The sequence below is a fragment of the Equus przewalskii genome, chromosome 2, assembly GCF_037783145.1.
Source record: "Equus przewalskii isolate Varuska chromosome 2, EquPr2, whole genome shotgun sequence".
Classification (NCBI taxonomy): Eukaryota; Metazoa; Chordata; class Mammalia; order Perissodactyla; family Equidae; genus Equus; species Equus przewalskii.
Genome location: NC_091832.1, coordinates 75,472,325 through 75,488,609, shown reverse-complemented (window position 1 = coordinate 75,488,609; position 16,285 = coordinate 75,472,325). Strand labels below are relative to the sequence as shown.

The 16,285-nt window shown below is 39.1% G+C and overlaps 2 protein-coding genes across 7 annotated transcripts in view; one reads left to right on the top strand and one right to left on the bottom strand.

Moving 5' to 3' along the window:
* The window catches only part of FNIP2 (folliculin interacting protein 2), a 129,314-nt gene extending 121,172 nt beyond the window's left edge, over nucleotides 1–8,142 (top strand). For all 6 annotated transcript variants that reach the window (XM_070608792.1, XM_070608788.1, XM_008522694.2 and 3 more), the window contains 2 exons: nucleotides 2,268–2,383; nucleotides 4,377–8,142. In XM_070608792.1, coding sequence (XP_070464893.1) covers nucleotides 2,268–2,383; nucleotides 4,377–4,455 — 195 coding nt within the window. In that variant the 3' untranslated portion in view covers nucleotides 4,456–8,142. The remainder of the gene's footprint in view (nucleotides 1–2,267; nucleotides 2,384–4,376) is intronic.
* SPMIP2 (sperm microtubule inner protein 2) overlaps nucleotides 347–16,285 on the bottom strand; it is a 105,213-nt gene continuing 89,274 nt past the window's right edge. Inside the window, exon 5 of the mRNA XM_008522689.2 lies at nucleotides 347–530. Coding sequence (XP_008520911.1) covers nucleotides 483–530 — 48 coding nt within the window. The 3' untranslated portion in view covers nucleotides 347–482. The remainder of the gene's footprint in view (nucleotides 531–16,285) is intronic.

Sequence of the window (16,285 nt, the reverse complement as noted above, 5' to 3'; positions counted from 1 at the left end):
GCTGCTTTTGAAACTGTCGAAGCACATGCCAATAAGAGCCACTCTAACAGCCAGTGCACAGTGGCCAGCACACAGGTTGTGGAGACCAATGGCCTGGAGTCCAGTCCAAGCTCTGCTGCATCCCAGCTGTGTGATTTCTCAAAGTCTCAATTCCTTATCTGTAAAGCTGGGGAAATAATAGAACCTATCTCATATGGTTATGAAAACGAAATTAGATAATTCATGTAGAGCGCTTGGAATACTGATAGATGTTATAAGCTCTCAGGAAACAGCTACTATTAATATGATTGTTAATAATAATTAGTTTCATGAAAGAATCTTAATGGTTGTAAAGACTGACAACACCTTTTCACTAAAATCTTTATTTGGGCTTTAAACTGAAGCATACTCTAGCAGGACGTCCGTCCCAGGGACAATACGAGAAGCACTTAGGGGTTGCCATGACCTTATTTTTGTTCTGCATTTGTAGGCAGTTTTTCTTTCTAGTAGCAAGTTGCGTGATGCTGATTTAGAGACCAAAGTCTCCTTTTCTGTAAGGGAAAAAAGAAATATTAGATTTTATAGTGTTTTGCTGTTATATTAGTGTTTACCAAACTTTTATGTGTTATTCTATAACACATAGATGTTGTTACATTTGACTTCATAGTTATCCAAGCAATACGTTACTGGAGCTAATTCTTTTTGCTTCATTTGGATTGAAGTATATTTAGCCATCTAATACTACCAATGACTTATTTACCCCGACAAAACCAAGATCAGAGGAAATTCCATCTGCAGTTTAAAATTCTCCTTAAAAATCACTTGAATGAAACACTTGATTAAATGGCTCTTGGAGCCTTCAGTATGAAAGAACGTAGCTATTTAAAATTTCAGAAGTTAAAAATTGAAGAAATCCATCTCAGGAATAAAATCCCAAATAGGGGAGGAGGGAACCCAAAACAGTTCTGTTTGATAATCAAGGCTTTTAAAAAGTTTTCTAGACGCTTTGATTTCAAGTTTAGTAAACTTTCCATATAGACCAATGTTCTCTTTATATCCACATTGCCACATACAGTTTTCCTGAGGCCTGTGAAAACGCTGTAAATTAACTGTTTTAAAACATAAAGGATTCAATGTAATGTGAATGTTCTTTTGAATATTTTATAACACTCTTATTAAAAACTTTGTATTTACTCCATAAGGAACTGAAACTTAACAGGAGATCCTTTCACCACTTAACTCTGTTTACTTGGGGGAACATTTTTGTGAGAATTGGTGAAATCCTCACTTTGATGATTATTCTTAGTCACTTACCAGTTGTGTTTCATCCACCCAACACAATGCATTAAGGTTTTAAGCCAATGAAAAACTGAAAAAATTGCATCTCTAATAGATACTTTTTCCATGTCACTGATCAGTCCAGATGGTCAAGATCAACATTTTCAAATGCATCTGTTAATCTTTTTACCTTGAAAATAGCAGGTGTAATGGTCTAGAATAAAATTATGTATGATGGAATTAGCCTTGCCAAAGCCATCAGGTGTCTTACTGAAGATGCTTGCATAGCTCTGCCTGCCAAATGGGAAAGCATTTGCCTCTGGTGAAAGACACAGATGGTTGCTATTCTCTAAAAAATGAAGTTGGACACAATTCCAAGGGTAGAGATGTCCTGAAAATAATTGCCTTTTCTTTATTGTTATTAAAGACCTAGTTAAAATACACTCTTGAGAGAAAAAAAAAGTTCAAAATAACCTTATTTCAGTCATTTTACTTCTGGGAATATATTGCACCAAAGTAATCTGAGATATAGGAAAATAGTAAAGACAGAGATATTCTTTACAAAATTATTTATAATCAAAACTGCAAATTGCTGTGTGATTAAGTAAATAATGGTAAATTCACATTCTCAAATATTATTCAGCCATAAAAATTACATTGATAAAGAATTTTTAATAACATGGGGAAAGGATTATTAGAAAGTTTTTAAAAAGCAGGAAATACGTGCACTTATAGAATGATTTCAACTATGAAAAAATGCTTTTTAAAAAAGACTAGAAGATGTATATAAAAATCTTAATAGTCGTTAGGAAAAGTAAACTTTATTGTTTTACAGAAACCTATTCTCATACCTACTAGTGGTAGGATTTGAGATGGCTTGTTAAGTGTCTGTGAAAGGGGGCAGATTATAGCTGTGTACTTAGAAATGAATTAAGAGAATTTTCCAGGTCGTAGAATACTGGCAGAGATTTGAATCCCAGCCCTCATTGTGAATGTTATTGGCTTCACAGTGTATCATGCATCTTGAAGACAGACTACAAGAGATGTATCTGAAAAGTAAGATGCTGTCTGAATATCTTCGTGGACACACACGAGTCCATGTGAAAGAATTAGGTGTCGTACTGGGGTGAGTCCTCTGAAGTGCCACCATGTCTCCCTGGGATGGGCCTGTTTCTGGCACTTGTGTACCCACTGACCCTCTTAGCCTGCGCCGCCCTAAACCTGCAGGCCCTGGCGCCCCACTGAAGTGTCTGGGGTCCATCAGATGTGTGCCTCTGCTCCTCCCCAGTGAACAGCACGTTCCTTGTGTTCGATGCTGGAGTTTCATACCTGGAAACAAACGCAGAACTTTAAGCTGGTGGTACTTTATGTTAGTCTTCTCCCTGGATTATTTTATGCTTGGAAGTGAAAATTTTAATCCCACTCTGCCCATTGCTACTCATTTCAGTACGATGTTGAAGTCGCAAGCAGTCAGACAAGTGGCGGCAGCTCGTGTTTATATTTCACTCCCTGGAGGAGACAGGAAAGGCCACCCTCCTGGGCTTTCAAGGGGCCTGTCTGCACGACTGCAGGGTGACTGTACTCTCCTTCCTCTCATTATCAGCCCACCAGAAGGGGAGGCGTGCTAATGTCACTCATAACGGATATCATCTTCCAGAGGGCCTTTGCTGTCACTTCTCCAGGAGAAGAAATTCTGACTTTTACTCTCTGCCTAATTTTTCAGCAGAGAGCTAACAAAAAGACATTGTGTATATGGGGAATTGTACCCCTTACTTATGATGATGATTTCCCTAATTTGGGGCAAGAAAATAATGTGTACATAACATCGACCTTGAAATTCTCTATTAAGCCTGCTAATCAGGGTTATTTCGAGACTCAGGCTTTGCATTCTTGTCAGCCTTTTCGTCTTTCACACCCAGGATATGACTTACTGTATTGTTTGGCTCTTAGCATTTCCTGTCATACATTTTTCTTACATACTTCATTTAAAAAATATTTTCCCCTTTTGAGGCATTTGCTTTTGCAGTTAACTTGCAATATATCTCTTTGTCATATTTTTTTCCCTAGTTTTTTTTTCAACCTCTTTACCAGCCTTATACTTTAGTCCTGCCTCATTAGGTTTCCCATTGCCGGATGTGTGCCTTGTATTTCGGGGACTTCTCCCGGGTCCCTGACTCTGACAGGTGTCCATCATCAACACTGTTAGAAGGATCATAAGGACTTATTTACCCTCATCTCTAGGCCCTCCCACTTCAGTATTAGTGGGAATCATATCCAACCTCTCTTTAGCCCCTTCCTCCCATAATCAGGGCCAGCAGCACTAAAAGTACTGGAGAATGTCTTGTCTACCCTGAAATTAGATTTGTAGGGGGCATTACTGGAGAAAGCATAAAAAAACTCCATGAAGTAATGCCAGCTACCTTTTAAATTTTTATTTTTAATTTTTTATTTTTGGAATTCAATAGAAAGAATCAGGACATATTCCACGGACTGAAGCAGTTCTAATTTTTTTCAGGACATTTGGCAGCATTGAGCCAGGGACCACGCTGTATCTGCCTCTGCTTTAAGAGAGGCAGCCAAAGCCACGTCCGTTGATGCCGTGATCTCTCTTGATTCAGTGTTTATTAGTGTCACTTTGCTCTCAGAATGTCGTGGCTCAAATGCCTATAGAGGATCTAAGTTGTATAACCTGTTGAACAAATGGTTTTTGAAGAAATTCCCACCTTCCTCATTTTCCTAAGACTAACTTGAACCTAGATGCAGAGTCAGTCTGCATTCAGGAGTGTTGATGGGAGGAATGAGGAGATACTGCAGAAGGTGTTAAAGTACAGCATAGTGATAAGAAGAGTTCCAGACTTAGAATCTGGTGGTCACCCCTGCTGTGGGAAGAACAGCTCTGTGTCCACACGTGCGCAGCACCCCTCCTGCATGACCCTTGCTCCCTTGGGCAGTGTCCACTGGGAGATCGTATCAAAATAACAAGTTTATCATCTTTCCATCTCTTTTGCTTTTTCATTAGTTTTAAGCAATGATCTGGTAAGCTTGGTACCTAGCAATAATACTTTCCTGTAAAATCCTGCTACTTTAAAGTAATATTCTTTTCCTTTCTCAATCTTCAGGATTGAATCGAACGACCTGCCTCTGTTGACTGCTATTGCCAGTACTCATTCTCCTTACGTCGCTCAAATACTCTTATAAGCTAAAGCTCAGGACAGTTCTTCCTCGGAAGAAAAAAATCAGATTCTCAACTGAAGAAGAATAAGCTCTCTGTGACGTCAAAAGCATAAGAAGAGCAAACAGAAACAGTCATTCCACCTCTTTGTTTTGTTTTGTTTTATTTCGTTGCTTTCAAGTGGATGCTTCATTGGAAGACTTAGGTTTACTTGACATAATGGCATGTGTGTTTTCATGAACACTTTAGGCCTTTTGTCACTGGTGAATCAACAGAGAGAGTGACCTTTTTGGTAGGAGGAAACACAAGCACTACACTGAACACTAAGCTGTTGGTACAGATTGGCTGTGTGTTTGGGCAGAATAGTGACAAGTGACTTTGGAGCAGGGGGTAAACAATGTATCTACCGTTCTAGTAGGAAAATGTGACAGAGTGTAAGCATGAGCTCTCCAAACTGGGGGAAGCATATTTTGCTGTTCTAAGAAGACAGTCAGAACAAGGACTCTGGAATCCAGGTCAGAGTTTGCTTTTTACAAAAGGTGAAATAAATAAAGCCACGTTGTGCCATCTTCAACTCTGGTGGCTATAGGAGTTACTGTCTGACGTGAAACATGAAAGAGGATTGACTATTGGGAAGAGAGTGCTTTAGGACCCACTGTTTTCACGTCTTGGAGTTTACCTTGTTTCAGATGCAACCACAGGTCGTTTAGAGATGGATTGTTGGTGCAATAAACCCAGGGATCAATGTAGCATCTTAATCCCATCGAGATGTAGTTTGTAGCAGCAGAGTGCATAGTCTGATACCATATGTTTTATCCTGATACTTTAGAGCTTTCAGCAGCCTTTTTAAGAGAGGCCATTTACCAAAGTTATTTCTATAAGCTCGAGTGTTTCTGTTGCTAAATTCTTCCAGCCGAAGCCACTTTCTTCCTATAATAGTTAATACAAACGACTATTTACACTTTAAGAGGCACAGCTGTTGTGGTGGGAAATGAAACCTGCAACAGTTCAGGATGACTAATGAAAGTAATTAGTTTGAACATTTATTAAACAATCCATGTGTGATCTAAATTTTTACATTATCATCTTTGTGCCTTCTAATCCCTACGTCCTTTTCAAAACACCTTTCCAGAAATTAAATTACCCTCTCTAAAACCTGCCAAAATGAAGAATTGTTTATTTAGTAGCATAGTTCAGCTTTTTAAAAACTTTAGTTTTCTGTTAGTTTATAAGAAACTTTACTTAATTTCCTGACCATGAACTATGACCATGTCAGACTATGTACTGACATCCAGGGCAAAGGAGAAGACTTTAAAAAATTGATCGTTAAAAGACATGAGCTAATGTGGTAAAGCAAACATTGTTAGAACCTTGCAGATCTTGACTACAGCTAATTATGACCAGGTTCTGATCTCCTTTCACTGTTTTATGAATTAATTCCAGTCCCTTCCATGTATTTGTACCTAGGAACATGAAGTAACTTCCATCTTAGGGGTTAGAATGACTCTAGATTTTCTATTTGATAAAATCCTGATCCCAAACACCAAGTTACATAAGATTGTCTCTTTATTCTTTTACAAATACAAGTTAACTATTTGTTTCAAAGAATATAGCAGCAGTACCAATGGAGAAGAACAGGTATGTCATTTCTTAGGAACAATTCTTAGGAATAGGTCAGAACTGCTACCTTCCCTTCTCTCTCTCTCTTTTTTATGATGTGAAATGTAGATGGGTGCATTAAGGCTCTTAAGATCTTTAATTTTAATTTTATATCTTTCTTTCATAAAATTGAAGTTTTCCATTCTGTCTGTATTTTTCTCTTTCCTTTTCTCTAACATCTGAGTTCAGTGTTTTAAATTCTCTAGCTCCATGACATCATTGCCTGTTATATTACACAAAGAGGATGAACCTCACCTGTGGCTCAGCTCACTCATCAATTGTTTTTCATTACGTGAGAATAAAGTGTAATAGCTGATGTTACATTGTTTCCATCTGCACCAGTTTAAAGCATTTCTCTCATCTCTAGTTCCCTTTTCTGTGTTTACACGTTTTGGGCACTTTCTCTCATTCACCACCTTCCAGGGTTTCATAGAAAATAACTAGATACAAAATCAGTTCCTTTCTAGTGTGTACATAGTGGCATGTTGAAAATTAGACCCATGTAGGGGGATATCGGGCTTTGAATGCCTGATTCTAAACTCCATACGTAAAAGATTTAGCCCAGCCCCCTCAAAGCCTGAGAAGATTTGTCTCCTAATCTACTGGTCCAGAACTCTCTCTTGGAAAATGTCTGTTGGAAAACTGCAGGTGGGTCACATGTGGGGGTTGTCTCTGTGACGCTCAGGATTCAGTCAGGACCTAATCCTCACGTCTGTTGCCTACAAAAACAGACCAAGAATGTTGCTGCTCTTTCATAATCCTCCTCTCAACAACATTCAAGTTTTGTCTGTCTTAAATTCAACCTCTTCCCAAAAGTGGAAAAGAAAAAAATCTCATGGAATTGTGTTCAGATACCCTCTCACACACCAGATACCCCCAGTGGCTTCATTCTGTCTTAACCGAAGAGGCAAGAAAGGGATCCCGCCCTCTCCAATGCCCACCTCAAGAAAAACAGAAAAATTAAAAAAAAAAAAGAAAACTACCTCAGTTGACAGGATTCCACCTTTAGGGTTTCTTCAACTTTTAAGTCTTACCTGTTGAGTGTAACTTTTGTAGCATCTTGCTTTTCTAAGCAAGCTAGTGAGGCATGACAGAGCAGAAGTGTGTAAATGTTACTGTGATGGACCTCTTTCTAGCATGTTGCCATTTTATTTTTAATAGATTGACGAGTGATATGAATGTAAAGATAATTGTGTACGTTTAAACATGACAATGAAAATTTAAAATGTAGCTTCCATACTTGTGCATAATTCCAAAGTATTTTATTTTTATCAGTGTTAAATAGCTTTTTGTACAGGCTTCAATCCATTTTTCTGAAGTGTGCTGTTTTTTAATGAAAGTAACTATAACCTTTTCACATCCCATGGAACTGCCGTTTACACATCGCAACTTTTTAAACTTACCGTATTTTTCAAAATTAACTCTTTTGGAGGGAGGGAAATCCCCGCTTGCTAAACGATGCTGAACCGTTGTTCAGGCTCTTCTGATTAGGTCCTGAGATTTTATAAAGTTCAGTCTCTAGCTTTTTAGGTTCTTCACTAGAGTTGGTTGTACATAAAAATAAAGAATATAAAATGACCCCAAAAATCTTTTAAATGTCTAGATTTTCCACTAATATGTACTTTTGAAAGTATTTTGTTCATGCATACTTTCACCATGAAATTGAAAAAGTCTTTAGCTTCTTTTGGTAAATGTGAACCATTTGTTTTTTATTGTGCTTTGGGGGAGGGGATATTTTAATATAGTATTTGCCTAAATCAAGCAGCCCCCTCTGAATGTTCATTTTTAAATGTCAAAATTTGGTGAACCATATATCTTGGAAGCAAGATTGCAATATGCTTAAGTTTAAGTGGTGTTTCAAAAAGGAGAAAATCCGGGATTTGTTATTATTGAAGCTCCATTAAGACAAATTAATAGGACTTTATATTTTTGATCAGTTTAAATAGGTATCAATGTCAATGTATGGAAAATTTTTCTTAAAACTTGTTCATGTATTATTTTGATCCATTTTTCTGTGGCATTTGGTGCAATAAACCTTTTGAATTTATCTTGAACATTTTCCTGGTACTGCATTTGATTGGTTTGTTTTATTGAATCTTGAACTTAAAAACTTGGAGGTCTCATTTTCATTAATTCATGCTGAAACAAATTCATTATATATGTCACTGGTTTTCAACAGGGGTGTTTTGGAAATGTAAGAACATTTTTGGTTAGCATAAGGATGGGTGAGAGCTACTGGCATATCATGGCTGGGGGCTGAGGATGGTAGGAGAAATGTCTTGTACTGTGTGAGACACCCCACGGGATGAGGAATTGTCCCACTTCCTGCATGACTTTTTTTTTTTTTTTAAGATTTTATTTTTCTCCCCAAAGCCCTCCGGTACATGGTTGTATATTTTCAGTTGTGGGTCCTTCTAGCTGTGGCATGTGGGATGCCGCCTCAGCAGGGCTTGATGAGCGGTGCCATGTCCGCGCCCAGGATCCGAACCGGGGAAACCCTGGGCCGCTAAAGCAGAGTGTGCGAACTTAACCACTTGGCCACCTAGCCGACCCCACTCTGCATGACTTTTAAATATCCTGCTGGACATTCATGTGGGTGAAAAAACTGTTTATAATTAAACTCAGAATTTGATTCTGCTTTCCGTAAAAGCACAATGTATTTTTCCCATATTTTAATATATTCTGAATTTTCCAGGAATGCTACTGTTGTATAAATTGAGGAAAGATTTTACTTTGTAAGGTTCAGAGTTTTAACAAGAATTGACATAAATCTGGAAAACAACATTACCAACAGCTATGGTACTCGTGGAATCTGAGGCATCAGTGCAGTGTGTGTGTCAGCCTTCATCAGTAGCGGTTGTGTTCATGAAGACTACATACAGATGCAAGCATCTGCCTACCTCATTCTATTTTCTGTTCTACTCTACTAGCGCCCCAATGTCTATATATTAATATATGTTAATATAAGTTACTTCTTAAATGGTACATCTAGGGATTATATTGGTCTGTTACAAATTATGTATATGAGTAGTTTATATTATTTATGAATTTTATTTTAGGAAGGTAAAGGGCATTATAAAATATTTGCTATGAAAGGGATGAGATCGTTGATATACATAGTCTCAGGAAAAAATATGCTGTTAAGTGTAACTTTTGTAGCAATATAATACCATACTGAATCATGTTGTTTTATATAACATTAGGCATTTCAAAGTCTTTTTTGGATTAAATGAAAGTTTCAAGTGTTTCCATATTCCCTCAAGAAGCTTTAAAATCATGCCATTGAGAAAGAACTTAGAAACACACATACACATCGCATTGTTTTTTGGTTCCCTGGTGTCTGGACTGTTCTGTCAGATGCTTTACATGTGTTACCTTATTTACTCCTCACTCCTGGATGAGATGGGTGCTGTGACAATTAATTTTATGTGTCAGCTTGGTTAGGCCATGGTACCCAGATATTTGGTCAAACACCAGTGTGGATGTTGCTGTGAAGGTATTTAGAGTAGACTATGAGTAAAGCAAATAACCCACCATAATGAGGGTGGGCCTCATCCAGTCAGTTGAAGGACTTAAGAGAAAACAGACTGAGGTCCCCAACGAAGAAGGATGCTGCCTCCAAACTGCTTTTGGACTTGAGCTATGACATCATTCTTGCCTGGGTCTCCAGCCTGCTGGCCTACCCTGCAGATTTTGGATTTGCCAGCCTCCACAATCACGAGCCAATTTTTTAATTCCTTAAGATCCATCAGTCTCTCTCTCTCTCCATCCTATTGGTTCTGTTTCTGTGGAGAACCCTGACTAATACAAGTACTTAAGATATCAATCCAGTGATAATATATAATGACCCAAAAATGGAGTTAGGTAGTCAGGAAATCGTCATACCAAATTATAGGAAGTAGACTTGGAAGCAAAGATCTTTTAAGATAAAAAATGGAGTTCACAGCTATCTCTTAAGGGTTGAGATACAAGTCACATAGTCACTGAGTATGTGCTGCTAAGGAGATGCTGGAGAACAAGGGAAGCGTAAGTTAGAAACAACCCTCTGAAATGGCAAGGAAGGAGGGGGCGCCTCATTCACAGAGGAAGAAAAAAGCCCCCTCCCTCTGAAGATTGATCCCTGCAGACGTGTGTGAGCTCCTACCGCTGTGCATCTCCATCTGCTTTCTTGGGGACCTCAGGTCTTCAGATATCATCCCTTTCCGTCATCTTCAACTTCTCAATCTATTGACTTTTTCTACTCATAAAGTGTGAAAACAAAAGTCGTTTCACCTGTATTAAACTTTTCTCCCCGTCCCCCCTCTGTATCCTAAATTTCTCCGTCCTTTGACAACTAAGCATTTTCTAGAGCTCTCTACTTGGCGTTCACTTCTTTACTTCCTGTTCATTCTCTACTCACTGCCACCTGGGCCACCCACCCCCACACACAAGGTCTGCGGTTCAGCCTCCACTTCCTCCGTTCCAGGCGTCCAGTCAGCACTGAGAGTTGTTGAATCTGCTTTCTTTGTGTCTCAGATGCATCACCTTTTCTCCTTTTCCTTTGCCTTCTTTGAGTCCCTTCTCATTTCTCAATTGAGTTGCCAAAATACCATCTGAACTCATCTCCCTTTCATATCAAACAGTTCTAATCAACCTTCTTCCAGGCTGATGCCTAATCTTTCCAAAATGAAAGTTTAATCTGGTCACTTCTGCTTAAAAGTCAGCCCAGTAAAATCCAAGTTCCTTAGCACCGTGAGCTCAAATGACGCAGCTGGTCCCTCTTTCCAGCCTCACCACCAGATACCCCTCTTTGCACGCTATTATCCAGCCATGTTGAACCACATGCACTTCCCCAAAGGTACTAGGTTATCATTTTCTCTGTCCTGTCAATCCATTCTTCCTAGTCTCCTTCTCCCCTTTGCTCCATCAAGTCCTTTCTCTTCCTAGCTCAAAAAGCAATTTAGTCAAATCCTCTAGCACCTTGCTACTCAAGATCCCTGGACTAGCAACAACTTCATTGCCTGGGACCTTGATAGAAATGCAGAATCTCATCCAGCCCCAGTGGCCTAGAGGTTAAGTTCGGCATGCTCTGCTTCAGCAACCCAGGTTCAGTTCGCAGGCACAGACCTACACCACTCTATCTGTCAGTGGCCATGCTGGGGTGGTGGCTCATGTACAAAAAGAGGGAGATTGGCAACAGATGTTAGCTCATGGCAAATCTTCCTTAGCAAAAGAAAAAAAAGAATCTCGAGCCCCATCCCAGACCAACTGGATCAGAATCTGTACCTTAATGCTGTCCCCAAGTAATTCATATGCACATTAAAATTTGAGAATTACTCTTCCTCACTCAGTGTGAATGAAGAGATGAGGGAAAGAACATATCAATCACTGCGATTATACCCATATATTGGAATGAAGGGGGACAATGAGAATGTTTGCAAGAAAAGAAATGAAATAGAAATCGATGATGTTAGAAGTGTCTGGCACATACACATAAATTTGACAACACTTACAGCTATTATTTATGTAAAGAAAAAAATTAAAGATCAAGAAAGGAAAATAACAAATGCACTAGAAGATAGGATGTGAGGGACATTTTGTGACTTTAAAAAAACAGAAATTTGAGGAAATATAGTAGAAGAAACAGTTTAGAAATTTCCCAATTGATTTTAAAAAATATTTGTGAGAGTATTTTGGGTAAATGTGTATATACGGGAATGATACATACTGTTAAGTATCATAAATAGTACTTTTGGAAACACTGTAATTACCATCCAAACTTAGGTTTATAAGTCAAAATCCAAACTGAAGAATGTGAGTATAAAATATCCCCATTTTCAGCGATCTGTCTTAATGAGAAAGTGTGTGATAGTGTGTATAGGTTTATGCTTTCAAAATTTTCCCCAAATCCCTCAATACCATTGGCAAATTTTTACTTTTTCAAGGCTGCTTTCAGTGCATACTTCTGATTCTTGCAGCATAAGACTGGAAGATGTGCTGGCATCTCAGGTAAGTGCGGGAATGGTGGCCACTCATGGGTGGCAAGTGTGAGGCATTATGTTAGAAGCTTTACACATGTTGTGTTCATTATTTGCTTTTGAATTTATAAGAACACTTGATTCAAGTTATTTCCACTGAAGAGGATTTATATTCAAAGTGCGGGTGGGGGTTGAGTACTTATTGAAGGATCATCCACAAGAACCCTAGGGGATGGTCCGAAAAATGGGTGTGGAGAACCCGTTTCTAATGTATCTCTGGATATTTAGAAGAAAGCCTAGTTGATGAAGAAAAAAGAGAGAGAGAGCTTATTTTGATTAATAGAGGATTTTGTTTATTTCTGGAAGGGAAGTGTTGTGACCAAGAAATTGATTACCCTCACCAGTTATGAGTGAAACTGACCTCAGGTGCCTCTTTCATATGGTGCACTGACAATGACATAGAAGCACTTATCTGCAATTCCTTCCAAAAACACATAACCTGAATCTACTCGTGAGAAAACGTCAGGGAAATCCAAATTGAGAGGTATTCTACAGAACTGGTCTGTACCCTTCAAAAATGTAAGTGTTATAAAAAAAGCAAGACTGAGGAACTGCTCCAAATTGAAGGAGACTAAAGAGAGATGAGGACTAAATGTAATACATGATCCTAGATTGCATCCTGGATCGGGGGGAAAAAAAGGACACCATTGGGTCAATTAATAAAATTCTATTATGAACTATAGATTAGATAATAATATATCAATGTTACATTTCCTGAATCTCACAATTGTACTGCGGTAATGTGAGAGAACATCCTTGTCCTTAGGAAATACACCTTGAAATATTTAGAGGTGAAGGAACATCATGTCCGTAACTTACCCTCAAATGGTTTGGGAGAAAACCAAACCATTGTGTGTGTGTGTGTATATCTATGCACACACACACATATAGAAAGTAAGCATTAAAGCAAATAAAATTAATAACTGACAATTCTGGGGGAAGAATGTATCAGGAGTTCACGTTGTACTGTTCTTGAAACTCTTCTGTAAGTTTGCAATCATTTCAAAATAAAATCTTTTAGCAGATTTTTTTCTAAATGCACAAAAATATCTCAACTGGATTTAGTGAATCATAGAAGGAGTCATTTGGGATCTTTTAATCCATAATCACTCTAATCCTACACAAAATTAGTTCAGTGATGGAAAGTAACTAATCTAAGCCTCCTCCACATACCACAATAAATCTTCTCATTTGGACCCAGCCCAAAATTCAGACCACATAGGAATGTTAGCAGCTGAACTGCTCCCTTTTTCAATACAAAGCATCCCTGGGTCAGGACCCACCAAGAAGGACTTCTACAGCTCCCTCACAGAACGTTTCAAATAAATATAATTAATTGCCAAGGAATCAGATCTCTGGCGACAGAGGGTAAGCAATATTCTAGAGAGTTGGCAAGATTCTTCAAAGGAGTGTGGAGAGAGTTCATGTAAGGAACAGGAGTCTCGGAATGTATCTGAGCTCTTCAATTCCCTTTTCTATCATGGAAATTTATTGTCATAACCAACATTGAAATACTGGTCCAGGCATGCTGACACAGACCCCTGGGGGCGCCATTGAGGTTCATCCCTTGGCCTGTTAGCCCAGGGATCTGCCACGCCCACTAGAGCTCAGATTTAATCCAGTTCAGCCAGGGCAGGCAACCCGCCCTAGGGACTGGCCCCACCTAACAGCAAGCCCTCAGGCTACTTTTCAGCCTGCATTGACTGGGTGTCTTGATCCTCTACGGGCAGGCAAGGGTGTCTGCCTCTGTGGGGCAGGGCCAGTGTGAGGACCAGGTGAATTGTAGAGGGCATTGGTGGAGAGGTGGGGGCCTCTGCAGTGCGGCGTCAGGGTACACTCCAGGGGGTTGAGAAGTTTGCACGGCCCAGGACTGTGTTGATGGTGTGTGTGGTCCTGTGGGGTGTGAGGCTTAGCAGCAGCAGCAGGCCTGTGCTTCACAAATAGCCATAAAAAGGATCAGCCCCACCTTCCAAAGCCTGAAACAATTCAGTGCTCCATGCCTAGGGCCAGCCCCACTCAGCTGCACTCCTATGAGAACTGACAACAGCCTTGTAGGCCTGAGCCCATCACAACCATAAGCCCCTGAGCCTAGCAACCAGCTACACTGGGTACCAACCCAATTAAGAGGAAAACTGCAATAGGAGTGTGCTGATAGGCTTTGTAGCCAACGGTGCTGAGGCTCCCAAACCGGATTTACAAACAGCTGGCCAGGGAAGGAAAGACTAGACTCCCTGGGTACCTGCAGTGGGAGCAACCCTGCCACAGCAGAAGGACACAAGTAGCCCACAGAGGGGTCACTCCTGGTTCTTATGGTCTCCTGACGAGAGGGAAGCACACTGCTGGGCCTCATTAGGCATCTCATACATAAGGCCACTTCTCCAAGATCAGGAGACATAGCCGACTCACCTAATACATAGAAATAAGCACAGAGAAGGAGGCATAATGAGGAGACAAAGGAATGCTTTCCAAGCAAGGGAACAGGACAAAACCCCAGAAAAAGGACTAAATGAAACAGAAACAAGCGACCAACTCAACAAAGAGTTCAAACAAAATAGCATGAGGATGCTCACAGATATTGGGAGAAGACTGGATGAACACAGGGAGCTCATCAGCAAAGAACTGGAAGATATAAAAAAAAAAAACAAAACCCAATCAGAAATGAAGAATACAATCCTGGAAGTGAAAAATTCACTAGAGGGACTCAATAGCAGGGTAGAGGATGCAGAAGAACGGATCAGCAAACTAGACAAAAGACTAGGAAATCACCCAAGCAGAACAGAAAAAAGAATTACACAGAATGAGAACAGTCTAAGGGAATTCTGGGACAATATCAAGCGTGCTAACATTTGGATTATAGGTGTCCAAGAAGGAGAAGAGAGAGACAAAGGGGCAGAAAATTTATTTGAAGAAATAATAGATGAAAATTTTCCTAACCTGAGGAAGGAAACAGACATCCAAGTTCAGGAAACACAGAGAGCTCCAAACAAGATAAGCCCAAAGAGGCCCACACCAAGACATATTTTAATTAAAATCCAAAATTAAAGATAAAGAATCCTAAAAGCAGCAAGAGAAAGGCCACAAGTGACATACAAAGGGAAGCCCATCAGGCTATCAATGGACTTCTCAGCTGAGACTCTATAGGTGAGAAGAGAATGGCATGATGTATTTAAAGTGCTAAAAGGAAAAAACCTACAGCCAAGAATACTCTATCCATCAAGGTTGTCATTCAGAATAGAAGGAGAGATTAAGAGCTTCCCAGACAAGCAACAATTAAAGGAGTTTATCACCAAGAAACCAGTTCTACAAGAAATGCTGGAGGGACTTATTTAAGTGGGAAAGCAATGACCACAAATAAAGATAAATATATATATGTATGTATGTATATATATCAAAAAAATAAAACAACAAAAAAAACAGGCAATAAAATCACTTGTAAAGGTAAAAATATAGTAAAGGCAGCGGATCAACTACCTGTGAAGATAATATGAAGGTTAAAAGACAAATGTACTAAAATCGCCTATTTCAATGATAAGAGGGTAATGGATAGACACACACTAAAGAAGAGATTATACATGATTTGAAAAACATAAAATGTGGGAGGAAGAGAGTAAAAACATAGAGCTTTTAGAAAGAGGTCAAGCTAGAATCTATCAACTCAATAGAGACTGTTATATACATAGAATATTACATAGGATCCTCATGATAATCACAAATCAGAAACCTTTAATAAGCAAGAAAAAAAGTAAGAGAAAAGAAATCAAACATATTACTAAAGACAGCCATCAAACCATAAGGGAAGAGAGCAAGAGAAAAAGAAAGGAACAGAGAACTACTAAAACACCCAGAAAAAACAGTAACAAAATGGCAATAAATACATATTTATCAATAGCTACTTTAAACGTCAATGGACTAAATGCTTCAATCAAATGCCATAGAGTGGCTAATTGGGTAAAAAAACAAGACCCATGTATATACTGCACACAAGAGACACACTTCAGACCTAAAGACACTCACAAACTGAAAGTGAAAGGATGGAAAAAGATATTCCACGCAAATGGCAAAGAAAAGAAAGTGGGGGTAACAATACTTATATCAGACAAAATAGACTTTAAAACAAAAACTGTAACAAGAGACAAAGATGGGCACTACATAATGATAAAGGGAACAATCCAACAAGAAA